Source organism: Ambystoma mexicanum, chromosome 6q, assembly GCF_040938575.1.
Source record: "Ambystoma mexicanum isolate Mex_15411 chromosome 6q, UKY_AmexF1_1, whole genome shotgun sequence".
NCBI classification, from domain to species: domain Eukaryota; kingdom Metazoa; phylum Chordata; class Amphibia; order Caudata; family Ambystomatidae; genus Ambystoma; species Ambystoma mexicanum.
In genome coordinates, this window is record NC_090937.1 from 1,609,280,722 (window position 1) to 1,609,297,755 (window position 17,034).

Consider the following 17,034-nt stretch of genomic DNA (forward strand, 5'->3'; position numbering starts at 1 on the left):
TGTGACAGGGGTTGTGTGTCAGTGGCACATATGAGGTTGATTGAGGTGGACAATCAAAGGGTGTTGATCCTATTATGCTTAGTATAACGTTTTGTGGCATTTTAGCATATTAGGTTACCTGTTTAATGGCGACATGGACTTTTAGAAAATGTGACTTGGATGTACTATGTTTCAATGTTCTGATCATCCTAAGACTATGTTTTGCTTGTGTGTGTGTGGTGTGAGATTTGTGATCTTAAAGCACAATAAGAGTGATGTTGGTCATTAATGGTTACCACAATCTTTGAGTCATTTCAGCATTTAGAGTTGCCCATGCTTTGGCAACATGGACTTTTAGGAAATGAGATCTGTAATTTATAATGTGATTATTGATATGTCATTGCAATGCTTACTATAACCATTTTTGAGGCATTGTAGGCGTGATGTTCTGTTTGTGCGTGTATGGATGTGCAACCCATGATGACTGCCAGAGTGACTGCAGCGCTCCTTAACAGTTAACATTCTATGCCGGGGTTGTCTGTATTTTGAACATCCTGTGTTTGTGTGTGTGTTGTAGCAGTATGTGAATGTTTTAGTGTTGGTGCATGACCAGTGTTGGGTTTTGAAATCTTTTATTGTTTTCGGAATATGTTTTAATTGATGTACATGACCAGGGTTGGTCAGGGGACTCTGCGGAGTTGGAGGTGTTTGGTGTTTTGAGGCCCTGTGGGGTTAGTGATGTTACTAGTGGTAGGCTAGTATAGAAGCTAGTTGGAACTTTGATTAATTGGTTAGTGACTCTGAGGGGTCCAGAGGTACCTAGTAGGAGACTAGTACCATAAGATTTGCAAAGCTGTGTTTTTGTGATGATTGGTGGCTCTGAGGAGTTCACATGAAACCTAGTGAAGCTTTTATGTTGTTTTGGATTGTGGCTCTGCGGAGCAGTCCAGAGGCATCTAGCAGGGGACTAGTGCCTGAAGCTGTGTGAAGCTTCTATGTTGTTTTTGAAGGTGTCTAGCTCTGCGGAGTTTACTTGAAGCTGTGTGAAGCTTTGATGTTTTTGGTGACCCTGGAGTTGTTAAGGTCCAGGGATTGCTTGGAATTCTGGAGATGCAAGTTACATTGCATTTAGTGTTTTCTTTTAACTTTAGGTGACTTTTGGAATTGTTCTTGAGTCCGCTCTTGATTAATTTCAGAAGCCTGGCAACGTTTCATCTGCAGCTGTGTTCACTTTGGGGTGTTTATTTGGTTTTGAAGGGCTCATTTGTCTGGCCAACATTTGTAGCGTTATGCTGGTGGTGGTTGTTTAGTGACAGCTGGTTGCGTTTCTTTATTGGTGTGATGAGGTGAGTGACTGGTGATTAGGTGTGTCTGTGTTGCTTGAATTTTGGAATGGATTTGACAGCGGCATGAGTTGTGACTGTGGTTTCTTGGTGACCCAGGTAGATTGTTGGGTTGTTAGTAAGTATCTTGCGCAGTTATGACAGTACCTGGTTTTTCCCGGTTTTGGGAGTTAGTACTCGGAAGTGGCAGTCCGAGGTTCCTTTGTGGCAGAGAGGAACGGAAGGAGCTTTGTGTTTGGTTGGTCTTGGTAGTGTTGTGGTTTGTTTGCCGAGGTGGGCGGTTAGTGCTTGAAAGTGGCAGTTCGAGGTTCCTTTGTGGCAAGCGGGAACGGAAGGCGATTTGTGATGTTTTGATTGGTTAGGAATGTTAGTTGTGGCGGCTGGGACTGTCATAGGATGTTAGTTACGCCTGCTTGTTCAATCTCTGGGGTTAGCGGAACTCTGCTGAGAGTGAGGTGTGTCTTGCTGTTGTGAAAGTGTGTGTTGTTCTTTATGCAAGAGGAGGAGGTGTTAGGGTTGCTTTCTCTAAGTGTGTGTTTGAGGTGTGTTTGTTTGTTGTAGGAAAGGAGGTGTTAGGGTTGGCTCTTATACTTGCATGTGTGCTGAGCCAGGATTGATGTCACCATCAGAATGTAGGCTGTGAGTCTGGAGTGTGAGATTAGAATGTTTGGGGTTGAATGGGTTCTAACTCAGGCAGTTAGATTATGTGAGCCTGGGTGGTGGGAGCCAGTGGGCTCCTGTCCCTTTCCTCTTTATCTCCTAATGACTTGTTGACGTCTGATCCTGTAACTTAAGAAGCTAATAAAGTAACCACTATGTGTACCTGGCCTGTGTATCCTGAGTGTCCCTTGGAGTGAACCCTATGACCAAGAGCCGGTCATAACATCTTCCAAACCTAGTTGTGAGATTGGCAGGGCATTCATTAACAATGTTTCTGTCACCTGCTCATTGGCCGGGTCTACTGTGTACAGAACTTCATAGAAAGCACAAAACTCTTGCAAGATGTCCCCACATCTTTCACCCATTAACCTGTGTCTTTACATTGGATCATTGCAATCCCATCTTGCTCCTCTCTCTGTTTAAGCTAGGCCACCAGTATCTGCCTTCTTTCTCCCACTGCTCATGTGTGTGGCCCACAGCTGAAATAAAGAGTATTCCACTTTCTTTGTAAAGTAATTATTTACTTAGAATGTCAGCCTCATGCACGCCAATAAAGTATCCTTCTTGGGCACCTCTTATACCGACGTGTTAAGTCTCTCACCTCCTTCTCCAGAAAGCCCAGAGCTTATTTGCCCACTCTCTTCTTTCTGGCACCTTCTTGGATTAGAGCCCTCTAAAGTATACCATCCCTGCAGCCCAAAGAGTACCTACTGACCCCATTAAGTACAGACCCTTAATGAGGTCAAAGAAGTCATCAATGTGCCCACAATTTCTGTCTTATCCTTCGGGTTTTTCAGCAGACTAACTTTCAGCCTCCATCTATTGGTGCCTTTCCGTTGAAAGACTGAGTGCCTCATTACAACTCCGGTGGTAGCTGTGCCGGTAAAACTGGCAGGCTGCTGCCGGAGTTGTCATTTTTTCCAGTGCCTGACTTCACAGCACCACCGGGGCATTACAGCGCCGGCGGTCCATGAAGTCAGGCACCAGAAAAAAATGGTACTCCCCATTTCCATTTGAGTCCCACAGGATTCCATGGGAATGGGGAGGACAGAAGCACTAGCTCCATGTGCAACAGAGCCGGTGCTTCCGTCAAAGTCTGTGACCGGCCGCCGTCCCACCAGCCACGTCTGACAAAGGATTTTCCTCGACATCATCAAATAATCAATTCTAGATTTCGCACCATGGACGCATGAGGTTAAGGTATATTCTCTGGCCCCTGGTTTGAATAACCTCAACGGGTCTTCCAGCCATTGGTCTGCCATCATTTGTTGCAACAGTTCCCTATCTCTCTTGTGACCATCCCTGTGTTTGCCTGACTTGTCCAGAAACTGGTCACACACAAGATTCCTGTCCCCCTGCGAGCAATACTTGGGTTTGTGCATCTCATTCAGGGTTCTGGAGCGGTACAAGACGAATGCCTGCTTGTTAGAAGTGGGTGCGTACAATGAGCCAATCACAAGTGTGCTATCGCCTATGTGCAGCCTGACCGCCACGAGTCTCCCGTCCCCATCTGCTCCTACTGTGCTAGCTCTAGCAGGCAGTGATTTCCTCACAAGAATGGCCACCCAACACTTCTTTCCCTTCTCCCGGCAGCTATGATATGCTTTCCCCAACCGCCCCCTCCGCAACTTATCGGCTTCTGCTTTCATCAGGTGTGTCTCTTGGAATAACGCGGTGGCCTGCGCCGTGGTGGCCAAGTATTGCAGAACTTTGTTACGTTAAATGCCATGGTATACAGTTTCCTAAGCCTCATAATGCTGTATGCCAATCCTATGACCAATCTCACAGGTTCACCCTTCAGTACTACAACGCCTGCCTCACCAAGGGACCTTTCCTTAGAACCAAGTAAAAAAACAGAAACTCCCATTCTCCATGAATCCCCTCCCTTCACTTACTCCCTCCTCCCATGGTGATATTTTGGAGACCCCACTCAGGCTCCCTCCCCTGAGCCCTCCTATCCTTTGTAACAGCAAGCGTGTAGTGCCTGCCCTTCCTCACCTCCCTCACCTTCCTCACCTCCCCGGTTCAGATACCCATGCTCTTTGATGTTCCCCAACACACTCCCTTACCCCGTACGATATGCATTATGCAAGTACAGCACCAGTGCGTCACCTTCCTTCCTCCCCCTTATTAGTTCTTGCACATCTTCAGATAGGTAATTGATCAATACTTTTCTCTCTCTCTCTCTGTGCCCTCCAGGGGTGTCCTGCATTGCAGATCTTTCAGTTGCTAACTTCCTTCTACTCAATTGTTGCCCGTCTGGTGTAATCGTTCTTCTCCCTTCAGGGACCTCCACATCATATTAGGAGGTCATTCCACATTTTGCTTCCCCATCGCGGCTCGGTGGTGGTGCATGCATCTGCTGAGCTTGTTGCTCCTGTATGAACTCCCACAATGCCTCAGAATCCTTAAATCCCATTGTTCTCTAACCTTTTGTAATTGGGATAGTAGCTGGGTCCAGGACCCCATACCGTATTTCCAACTTTTTCATCTGCGGTCTAAATGCCAGGAATGCTCTTTTGAGAAATCTGCTAGCATGTAGATCTGAAGGCCCTCCCAGAGTAGTGGATTCTTCTTTTAAGCGAACATCAATATTTGCTGCGCGTGCTGGTACTTCAAGGGGCATGCTATGATGGGACGAGGGACTTTCATGCCGACGCCTTCCCTCCTCCTAATCCTACATGCTCTCTGGATCTCGAGAAGTCGAGCAATGTCTACTTTTACCCTGACGAGATCCACCACTCCAGGACAGACACCAGGTCTCTCTCTTCCACGCTCTCGAGAAAGCCCCAAAACATTATCTTGCGCCGCCTGCTGCAGTCTGCCAAATCGTTCCTCGCCACCTTCACTTCCTCAAGTTGTGCATGGCGTAAGAATATTTATCTTTATCTTTACTTTAGAAGGCAACCTCTTCTACTCGCCCTACTCGTCGAATAGACTGTTGCCAAATGTGCTCATGCCGCACTTCACGGCCAGCACCTGTGTGTGTGTCTTTCACCCTTGCATCAATGCCTGCCAGGGTATCACTAGGTTTAGCCAGCTGTTGCTACAAAAGATCCAGCTTCGAGGACTCCATATTGTAGGCCCTCCATAAGACTCTACTGCAGATTCCTTCCGGTGGTCGCACACCGTGTGCCCCCACTTGCGTAGTGCCTATGCTGACATTTGTGTTCACCGCATGAGCCTCTCATTTCTGCTCCAGTATAGGGCATATGCCACACTCCGTCGGTTTGCCCCCACGATCAGGTTGCAAGACTTTCCCATAATATGCACCCTTCCTAAAGTTGCTTTTTGCCGAATTGTACCCGCATTTTTTGTACCCCCCCCCCTTAGCATGAAGAGAGGCTGTCCCATTTCTGTGCATTTCACCTAATACTGCATTACCTATCCTGCACCTGCTTATTTGATGTTGCCCCCCCCTTTTTCATCACTAGAGGCTTTCCCAACTGTGCCCCCTTTCCACCTTCTGTTTCCTCTTTTCCTACCGTGCACTGTGTATGCACCCGTCCACGTGCACCTATTTACCCTTCTCCTCCCTCTCCTTTTTTTGTTTCTAAGTCTTATATTCTCTGCTGCGGATATAATTAGACGAGGTATTTGTGCTACCACTGAAATGGAAAGGACACAGGTGCTGCAGTTTGCTTTTGTTTTGTCTCTTCTTACAGCAAGATCCTGTTCCTCACCAGACTGTGTTTCAAACGGTGTCTTCCACCTGTGCTCTCTCTCTTCATGCTCACGTAATCCGACTGCTGTCAGCTGTCGTGGTATTGTGACTGCAAGTGGAAAAAAAAATCCCCACCTTTGTCGCGCCTCATAAAGTCACCAGTAAGCTCATCCGTCCCCTTTCTCCCCTGTTTTCAGTGCCCTGCGAGGCAAACCAGGGCAGGGGCGCATGATGTGTTCTTCGCGCTCTGCTCACCCTCAGCACTGCTCTGCCCCTCAGTCGTCGCGCTCGCCCATCATCGCCTCTCCTAGGCGCTCCTTCATAGGGGCCTTGTGCTCACCTCCCACCTGCCACTTTCCTTCACCGCCGAGCATGGACGTTCCTTGTCCTTAGTTGATCCTCATGTCTCCATGGAGCGCTCCACCTCCATTTTGTTTCTGTGCCCACCAGCAGGCTTTGTCGCTGCTCGTTGCAGACCTTCCAGCTCACCTAGAGGCATGGAGCTACCAGCATTCAGACCCCAGACCCTCGCCAGCTCCTGGATCTTTTTTGGTGAGGGTATAACTGAGTGTAGGGTATATTAATAATTCAGCAAAAGGTGCTGAAAGAAAGGAGCTCTGCAATTAGGCAGCCAGTGTTTTTCAGGATGGCAGGCCACATCGCCCACAAATGTGGTCTTAAAAAACCTGCATATTTTCAGGCAAGAAAATGTAATATTTTATTTATTTACTAAGGAGGGTATTATTCCGGCTTCTTGGCAGAATACTATTATTATACCAATCCATAAAAAGGGACTTTGGTCATTACCTACTAACTATGGCCTACTGGCCATGTCAGATTCCTTCTGTAATACAGATTCCTTCTGTATACATTACTGCTCCTGGACAATTCAAGGCAAATTTATGCTAATGCAACAAACGGGGTTGCATCGTGGTATGAGTACATCTTATAATATCTGGACACTGCAATTTTTAATATGGAAAACCCTACATTCTTCATATACGAACACTTATCTTGCCTTTATAGATTTTATGAGAGCATTTGATATAGCATAGATCGTAACAGATTATGAGCAAAATTATTAAAAAAGCAAAAATCAATTTGCCCTTTTCATTAAATTGATATATCAATGTACCTCTGCATTGGTTAGACTTGATGCTTCAGTATGGTGCCTATTGACCTTAATTTTGGAATTAAACAAGGCTGTGTTTTTACCCCCTTTTATACAATCTTTATGTGGCAGATTTGCAAGAGACCCTGAAGGGATGTAATAACAATCCACTTATTCTAGATGGACACATTATTGATTGTGTACCCTACATAGACGATACTGTTCTCTTGGATCGAACCCTGCTACGTCTCCTGTCACGCTCAGTAGATCCCTCCCTTACTTCCTCCTCGGCTGTTTCCTCATGTGCGGTGTCTTGGGCTTCAGAGTCCTGCTTTCTGCGAGGCTTCTGAGGATCTTTACCCTTCTTTTCTTTTTTTTGATGAAAATAAGGACGAGCCCCCTCGGCCTGAAGAATAACGAGGCCCAGTGGGACCCTGAGGAGCAAGCCCCCAAAAACAAGGAAAATTGCTCATTGGCGTACAAAAACCTGATAGAAGGTATTGGCAGCTGCTGTTAGATAGAGTCCTTGTTCCCTGTAGATGAGAGGTAATTCGAATTCAGACAGGACGGAAGAGTTCTGTTCCGATTCACAAAGTGTTCCACGGAAGGGTACAGGTAAGTGCTCCTGTAAATAAATCACCTCCTCTTTAAATTTCGGGAGACCAGTTTAAGGAGGATGCCAAGTAAGTCATTGGGAGGTAGAGTAAGTATCAGGAGCCAACAAAACGTCGTAATGAAGTGCGGATAGAATACCCACAAAGAGTAAGAAACACCCGAGGAAAGAAAGAAGATCAAAAAGAATCGTAGAAAGGTCTCCCAGCGTGCTCCATGCTACAGGAATCCAGATGCAACCATACCAGAGTTCCGCCGTGTAAACAAAACAGATCTGAAAGGAGCAGAGAAGAAGATATGGGGCAGGGCAGTTGAATAAGGAGACGTGTAACAGCAAAAGACGCAGTGCACGCTACAGAGTGAAAGCCGCGAGGGCAGCGAGACAGAAGACAGGTACAGAAACCGTCTGTAGCGTGATACAAAGAAAGATTATACAGAGTGTACGCAGACGGCGAAAAAGGAAATCATGGTTGAAAGACAGAATAAGAAATAACCACCAAACTGAAGGCAAAGAGTAGAGGAAATATAAGCAGCTAAAGCAAAGTACTGCACAGAGGGAGAAATACAAAGGCAGAGAGAAAAGGGTCCGGGAACCCGAGCAAAAGAAGGCAGGCAAAGTGAAAGTAGAGGGCTGGAACTCTGGCAACCAGAGATCCCGCGAGCGTTTTCCCGAGAGTAAACGGATACAACGCAAGAAGCGGATGGCTCCACCCACCCATATAGAGGCGGTGGCCATCTTGGGGAAGACTAAACTCCAGAGTGAGATGCTACAGCCTAAGAGAATCTCCAGCATTGCCAGCACTTCCAGGGTCGGCGCATGACATCTCCAAAGATCCTTAATAGCCTTGCATAATTATTGTAAGGCAAACCAACTGCACATTAATTACTCTAAGACTAAAATTATGCTAATAGGCAAAAATCGTTTTAACAGCTATGCATGGAGGATTTATAATACTAAGATTGAAGAGGTAAATAACTAGATAGATTTGGTAATTCCCATTGCTGCCCTTCTTGGGTATAAGCATGTTAAAATGTATATTGTGGCAAAAACGCTGAAGGAATTCAGTGCAATCAAAAACTTTATTAAAACCAAAGGAGGCTCCTCTAGGAAGGTCTTATTAAGATTGATAAGATTAGCATAATGCCGGGAATTAGGTATGGCTTGAAGTGGTGTACTGAAAAACAGGTAGGCTGGTTCAGTTCCCTTAAGGGAAAGCTATAGCGTTCTACTTTAGGTCTTCTTAATTCTGTCCATATACAGGCTATAAGAAGTGAATTGGGCCTTACCTGACTTTTCACTTTATGGAAGATTAAAAGAAGTGACTGGTAATGACTGATGCAGCCTCTGTAACATGAGGTGAGGCTCTGCCAGTCCCTGATCACACCACTGTATGTCTGAAATCATATGCTTATATACTAGGGATTTTCTGTAACTAGCACCTAGATGCTTGAGGGTTTTGTGCGCTGAAACAAAAGTAAAATATAAAAAAAATATTGGCACATTAAAATGGAAGATGGTAACCAACTGTTCCTATTGAGTCTCTTTGCAAATCTTATTAATAAAGGTAAAGAGAATAATATCATGTGAAAGGAATTTATACAACCCTGTAAAATGTTTTCCAAAGATATTCATTGGTGTGATGAGGCTCATTCAAACTATGGGATTGCTAGAAAGGAAATTAAAATTAAAGTCTTGGAGTGGGATCGTGCTAATAATATTGAATATTATAATCTAAGTTTCAAGAATGTCAGACAAGCTTTTGTCACACTTCCAGGAAGCCAGGGAAGACTATGTTAGGAATCGAACGCGGAACCAAGAAGGAAGTTGCTGCTCGAGGGCTAACAAGCCGGGAGCCAGCACGGAGCAAGGATGAGAGCCAGGAAGGAAGGAGTGAGCTGCCTGGGAGAGGGAAACCACTCCGGGGTCTGGGGATAAAAGGAAAAAGAGATAGAAGTATCAGAAAAAGCGATACGAGGAAGGAACGCAAGGCACACTAGCCGCTAACTAGTATAGGAGTGTTGAGACGCAGAGTGCCGCAGGGGCGTGTCCATTTTGTAGGCGTCCATCGCATTGGCGTAAACGCTGGAGCGCAGCATGACTGATGCAGCGGCCATGTTGAGAGGGACACCGCCCGGTGGTGCGATGCATCATGGACCAGGAAGTCCAGAAGGGGCGCGAGTGGTGGTTCATGACAGTTTCCCTTATTTGAATCCTATTAACTACATTATCTTGATTCGTTATCAATGTTTGTGTAGATTTCATATGTGCCTGATGTTTGACATGCTTCCAACTAACATGTAACTGTAGTAAATCTCCCATCAACTCTAGACATTGTTGGATTTGCTTTTTAGAACTAGTAACAGCTTGCCATATATTAACCCAATGTAGCCATTTAATGAAGTACTATGAGGCAGCCTATTATAAAGTTTAAATAATATACAATTTGATCTTTTTTCGTCCTATTTATTTTCAGGTCAATCACTTTTCTTACCCGCTGCTGCTTTTCATATTTGACAATGCGAGGACACGATAACAGCTGAGCAAGGCACACCTATTTGTGCACTAACTATATAATATGTAGATCTATTCAAGGATATGGAGAAGTAAACATATGTATTTTTGGGTACAAAGTCCTTTCATTGCAGGAAATTTTATCGAAAAGAACTCATTGAATTTTTGGGGGCTGGGCTACAAATATATATATATATAATGGGGTGTGGGTGTTCGAGAATACAAAAATATAAAATTGATGGAGGGCTTTGGGATGAGTTTTCTCGATAAAATTTCTACAGAGAAAAATCCAGTGAGGGTTAATCCCATGAGGAAATGACGTCGGACCGTATTTTTGTATAAACATTTGCTAGGTGAGCATTCTAGTTTGAATATAAAATAAGATATAAGATAATAATATAAGCAAATAAGATGATGAATATAAGATGATTTAGGATTTTTATTTTAAAGGTATGAATGAAATTGATTAATTTCATCCTATTTTTTGTTTTATTGTGTATTTGGTTTAAAGTATACCTTTACACAATGATAAGTCACATTATTACAAAAACACATTAATATACATTTAATCAATTAATCCTATTGATATGCCTGTACATCAAAGTGGCAAAAGAAGTAAAAACCTTAGGTTTTTACCTAGACTCTACCTTCACACTCAAACAAGTCAGCACCATGGTATCCTCCACAGCATCTACAAGTAAGCTGATCAGAGCCTGCAAACCATTCTTGTACAAAGAAAGTTGCACTATCCTAGCGAGAGCATTGATCCTCTCCAAATTGGATTATTGTAAAGCTCTGTACCTTGGGGCAAATAAACATATCATCAACAAAATCCAAATTCTTCAAAATAATGCTCTTAGAGCAGCTCATGGCATACCAAGGAGAGAATGCATGTCACACCTGAGGAGACAGATCAAATAGCTCTCTATGAAGGACAGAATTATGCTTAAAACATTATCACTAAGGCATAAATGTCTTAATCACGCAGCCCCTATTTAACTCTTTGAGAGAATCACTAAAAAAATCCACGACACGTCCCACGAGAACAATCCACTCATCATGCCTGGTTGTGCCCAGATTTAAGCTAAAAAAGGCACGAGGAACTGGCTCCCTGTCATGGCAGCCCAAGCTTGGAATGCCTTACTCCCCTTCACTGAGATCCAACCGTTCTTCTTGTTTAGGTGCAACACCATAAAGTGGCTTGTTACCAATGACAACAACAGTCAGCCCTTGCCCAGTACATGTGATGTTCCCTGTCCTTACCAACCACTATGACTTTGACAATTACCCTCTTTGACCATTAAGTAATCTCATTTATTCTTGTATATTTGTATATATATCCCTTAGGCCTGTTTTCTATGCATAACTATTGCTTAACTGTAGCTATTCTATCCATTGTATCTATTATAACTAAGCTTAAAGTATACTTGTAAACCTCTGTGTATAAGGCGCCCAGATACCCCCGGGTTGGATGCGCCATACAAATAGATCAACAAACAAACACACTCTTAAATTGAGTCTATGGATATGTGTTTGGTTTATAAAATAGTCTCCATAGTATAAAAAGGATATGCGTTTTGACGGTAATGAAGATACTATTATTTTTCATGGTAATGAAAGCACCTTTTAAATTCCAAATCCTTCAAAACAGAACATCCTACGAAACTCTAGATCGGAGTCAATGTTTCCCTTCTGTTCCCCTTTACTCCAATAGCACAAAACGTATCCTGTGTACAATCAGTGCGCTAGGCAAAACAACAATAAAATAATATAAATAAAAGCCAACTCTGTATTTATTTATTTATTTATTCATTTATATAGTGCACATACAGCCCAAAGGCATTGTGGCACTGTTACTTGTGGCAGTCTTAGTTACAGAAGAGTTACATACATGTGATGATAACATAATTCAGGTATACAGAAGTACAGTTTCAGGGTTAGAATAGATTATGCCTTCATTATACTATCATTCAAATAAAGGTTTCAGCTTAAAGCATATTATGCAGGTGTCTAGGTATGGTTATTCCCGGTGTGAGAATAAGTCGAGTTCCTGTCTTGGATAAGTTTTAGTTGAAAAGCATAGTTTTCACCGCTTTACGGAATGCTAGGTGGGAGACTTCTGCTCGTAAGGGTGGTGGGCGGACATTCCATTGTAGAACTCTAGCTAATGTTTGCAATTTTGTCAACATTAAAAAGGCAACACCAAAGGACTGGGACGCTGCCTATCTGTAATCTTTTTAAGGTTATGCCCAAATCGAGTGAACTATTGCCGAGGCATTGATGTACATGGACCTGGATCATTATAAGAAGTTGTTGGTAAGCAATGAAATGTCATGTTCTACTTGAGCTTGGGTCTTACTAAGCCAAGAAGAACTTGTTATCCTTTGCATACCAGCATGCTTTGCCAGTACAGACTTCAGTTTGTAATGGTGGTAAATTCCATCAATCAACGGTCCTCCCGTGGTTCCCGGGCACTTTGCCCTTGGGTCACCCCTCATCTTACTCACAGCATAATTCATCCAGGTTCCACACAGATCAGACCCCTCAGTATTCCTCAGTGCTCTGCGACACTGTGTTTAATGTGAAATATGTCGGAGGCGATCCTTGGCCTGTTCCACCAAAGTATATTTCTCATAGGGTTCTGCGACACTTGGCACCCTTTGGGGCAAAATGTCAGCTCGCTGACCAGATGTGGGCAAACTTCATCACACACATGTTATAACATGGCCTCTTTTACAGTTTTTGGTTAACACAAGGGTAGTCTACATTTGCATGTTTTTGAGGAATGGTAATCCAGGACTGTTATGCTACATCTGTGTGTTTCGCACTATCCTTGCCCAGGATTTAGCCATCCTGGTGGCGCCCTACAACAGAATTCTAGCCTTTGACCACTTGTGTCTTTAAACGTGCTTCTGCCTTGTTTGTCGAGTATCTGAGGAACCTATGAAGATCGACCTAATGTTGTTGTTTTTCTTTTCATCCACGTGACCTTCACGTTTTATCCATACAGTATTTATATAGGGAAGCGCCTGGTATCCTCTCCAACCACCCTTTGAAGACCTCCAGATCCAGAATGACAGAAACCATCAAGCAGTGGCCTGTGACCTCCCCACGGACACCTCCTGCTTCCTTCTGCAATACTTCCTCCAATCTGAATATATACCGGAATTGTGGATGTGACCGCATCTGTGAAATACCTGCTCAACACATCAATTTGTGGACTGGAGGATGAACCTACTTGTTGACGAGTAAAACATACCATCTGTTCTGAGCACCACCATCAATCATGTGGTGTTGGTTGGTAGTAATGAGGTCAAATCTCTCAAGTTGAAATAAACAGCCTAACTCGAATATGTATTAATGCAACAATGACAAATATTACTCTGCTAGAGAGAGTGAGTGTTTGAGTGTGTGTGTTTACAGTGATTTCCATAGTGCAAAGGTAGCAGGAAAAAGGGAAAAAGATGGTTGAGTTGATTCAAGGGGGCGGGATAGAAGGAGATTTGGGAGAGGAGTGATTCTGCAATCAATGTTTGACCAGACTATGAAGAGTGGGGGCTTTCTGGATTCTACAAGGGAGGGGGAACAATCGGATGTCAATCTGAAGGTGGTTCCAAAGTCTGTAGGTGTAGCAGGCGAGTGCATGTTTTCTATTCTTCTCAGTTCTACAGACCTGGGTTTCTGAGGACAACATTTCCGGTGTTTGTAGGCTGTTTACGCTCCCAACATGCATTGAGGTCAATGCATTTCGGAGGCAGGGCTTTCTGTTATGTGAGGTCATTGAAAACAAAAATCAACCATGTTCCACAGTAGATGACTAGGTGAAGAAGGCATTTAAGGATGTCACATGTGGGTTCATCATTTTGCTTGAATAAGCCAAAGCTCCTACTTTTGACTCATATATATATATATTCCCTTATTTACCCGCTGCATGTCAGTTACTGTCTCTAGATGCATGAAGGCATGCTTTTAAAAGAGGGAGCTATTGATGGGAATTGTGTAACTTAATCACTGTGTCTGTATTTGGCCAAAAGGTCATAGGTTAGGGTATGCAGATGCGGGATCTATTAAGCGCCAACGTAGCTGAGAAGCAACAGAGCACTGTCCATACACCCAGGGGGTCACAATAGGGCACAGGGGACAGCGGGGAGCGGGGTGAGTAGGTGGCACAGGGAATAGGTAGGGGAGGTCAGGAGATGAGGAAGCTCCAGAGGGGAACAAATAGGGCTGAGTGGAGCAATCAGTGATTGCCAAGATGTTTTGTGAATAATATGGTCCTTACGTCCCTCGTGGGATGGATGGGGCCAGTTGTATCTGTGTTGGTATCTTGTTCCAGTGACCAGGTGTTTAGCAGGAAAGGGCATTTTTTACCCACTTGCAGTTCCTGGATTGCAGTTTAGCAATATTGTGGCTTCTGATGGTGTGCTGACATCTATAAATGGTGGGCTTCTTTGCAAGGTAGAGCAGTGTTTTGCTTCTGAGGGCTTTGTAGGTGATACACGTGGTCTTGAACTTGTTGCATGCTTGAAGGTGTAGCCAGCGCAGCTCCCGGAGGATTGTGGTTATGTGGTTGAATTTTCTTAGTCCTGTGATGAAGCATTCTAAACGATTGTGGGCGGCTTTCATGGGGACCAAAGTGACATCTGGGACTCCTGCGAGGAGGGTGTTGCTATCCTGCATGTGGAAGATGACCAGGCTTGTACCACTGCACAGAACATCTGGCAGGGATGGGAGGCTTGACTTCTTAGAAAAGCACAAGCTAGTGCCATGCTGCTTGTGTCTTCATGGCAGTGTGTGATTTGAATAAGAGGTCAGGCATAGTAAAACAGAGAGATTTCCCACTGGGTAGGAGATGGGGCCTGAATTTGTTGAGTTTCAGGACAGTCAGGCAACTCTGCACTTGGGCGTGCTTGGTGGGATTTGCAAGGAGAATGAATTCAGTTCATGCTTGACCCTCAGGCTTGGATGAGGAACAGACAGTGCTGGGCATCATCTAACCAGTGGTGTTTAATGGTATGGGTATTGGCGAGAAGCTCCCCCACAGGCTCCATCCATGTGGAGGTTCAGGATGACAGATACAGGTTGGAGCCATGGGAACTCCTCGGGTTACTGGATGGGGCCCAATTCCATTTGGGCCCGTCTGGGTAAGTTGCTCCATGAGGTGGCAGGTGCAGAAAAGCAGGAATGTTCCATTGAAGTCCATGTGTGTGCCATGAATGTTAAAGATGGCTTCCTGGTCAACGGTATCACTGACTCGTATGGTGTAAAGATTTGAACATCATGTTTCTGCTGGTTGTATCTCGCTAAGCACCCATCACAAAACTAGCTGGCATGAGAAATGTGTTGCAATTTAAAGCCAAGTAATCCTGGGCTACTTCATGCTATGGACAGCGATATGAAAAGATGCTTATCGTTCACAGTTGCAACTGGGAAGTATTTACATGCATTGCTATCCGGTAACATTGGACCTTGCTCAAATCACTGACAGCGAATCACTCACTTCAGAGGCGTGGATATCCCTAAATGTTTTTTTATCAGGAAACAGGAAGCCCTGTTACTTTAATGACTAGCAAACAACTATGTGTGTTTTGATGGTGCAGTACTGCTTATTTTTCAAGAAGTAGCTCATGTTTATTTATTTATTAACTGCTTGACTATACATTGACAACAATGACAAATTACCAAAAATGCAAGCCAGGCGGATGCAGAGAACACATTCATATGTTTCTCTCTTGATCAAGAAGTGCATGCCGGGGTATGTGTTCCCTTAGTAAACAGATGTAAGTAATATCACATTTATCTCCCAGTGAAGAAAGATATTGTACTCACTGCTTGTGAGGTCATTTTATTATAAAATAATCACTCAATTAAGTACACCTCAAATGATTAGGTGCTTACTGTAGAAATGTATATAAGTTAGTTATGTCATTATTTTAGAAATTCATCATTGAGAGTTTGTAAAATAGTTTTGTGCCTCCAGTTTGTAACAAACTGCACCAAGTTATTTCAATAAATGCTGCTGAGAGAGAAACGTGGCAGTGCCTGGCTTCTTCCTTCTGCTGGAGATGTAATCCTGCATTCGGCATGGTAGGTGCGACTGGCAACATGGCCAAGCTATTCCTTGGAGCGGAGCACTGATCATGCTATGGTCAATGCCTGTGATCGTAGTCCGTTTAATGTTTATGTTTATTGATTTTATATAGCGCTTTACTCCAAAGCGCTTAATGCATGACGTAGTTCTAGAGATGCTCTCTTAAATATATGAGCATTAGGGGTGATCATTCTGTCCAGTGAGTTTTTCCATTGTGTGTTTCCACTGACCCTTGCACACAGTTCTGCAGGTCTTTCTGCCATTGGCATTAGAGTCTCAGCCACAGCATCAAACATCCTTAAATCGGTACCCAGAACACGGACTATGCACAAACATTGGTTAATACATCAAATAATTTACTTTGTAGGCGAAGTAATCAACACATAAACCCCCGATCTATTATGCTGATAACTAATCTTATAAAATATTACTATATAATGTCCATCAAGAATTGGCTTCAATCAGATTCAGGCCTATCCAAGCAATGGGGGATTGAATCGGCTAGGACGATTCAAACTATTTGGATCTGAAACTCTCTTTTTTTTATTCCTCTGTCTTCCTTGTTCTGAAGAGTTCAGACAGTTACAGACTGGCGTGGAACCGGAAGAAGCTCAACCTGTGGGTTCAGGATATCAATTATGTCATGAAATCCTTTCTGAAGATCTTTCCCCCACTGAGTCAGGGATTGACCTTCCCATCACTAGATCTTAAAAAGGACTTTCTCAGGCTCTTCTAACCCCTTTACACTACCGGTTTCTCCAGTTTGCTGTTTTGGGACTACATTTCAAGCACCTAGTATTGCTGTGGGGCCTAATATCGTAACAATGGTATTCATGAAATTGATGGCTCTGTTTATGGCTCTATTGCATCAATGGAAGATTAAAATTCACCCATTCCTGGATGGCGGGTGAATGCTGGGTTCATCTCAGTCTCTTAATGCTCATGTCAGCAAGGTCTCTCATCTGAACTCATCAGTCATATAATAGTTCTTGATCAACTATGGAAAATCCTAGTTTTCTTCAGTTCAGCTCCTGGACTTTTATGGGAGTATCTCTGATGGCA

General features: G+C 43.8%; 1 protein-coding gene across 1 annotated transcript in view; it reads left to right on the forward strand.

The window, feature by feature from the left end:
* Positions 1 to 15,912, forward strand: part of LOC138516899 (BCL2/adenovirus E1B 19 kDa protein-interacting protein 3-like) — a 164,059-nt gene extending 148,147 nt beyond the window's left edge. The window contains exon 6 of the mRNA XM_069632353.1: positions 12,892 to 15,912. Coding sequence (XP_069488454.1) covers positions 12,892 to 12,937 — 46 coding nt within the window. The 3' untranslated portion in view covers positions 12,938 to 15,912. The remainder of the gene's footprint in view (positions 1 to 12,891) is intronic.
* The last annotated feature ends 1,122 nt before the right edge of the window (positions 15,913 to 17,034 follow it).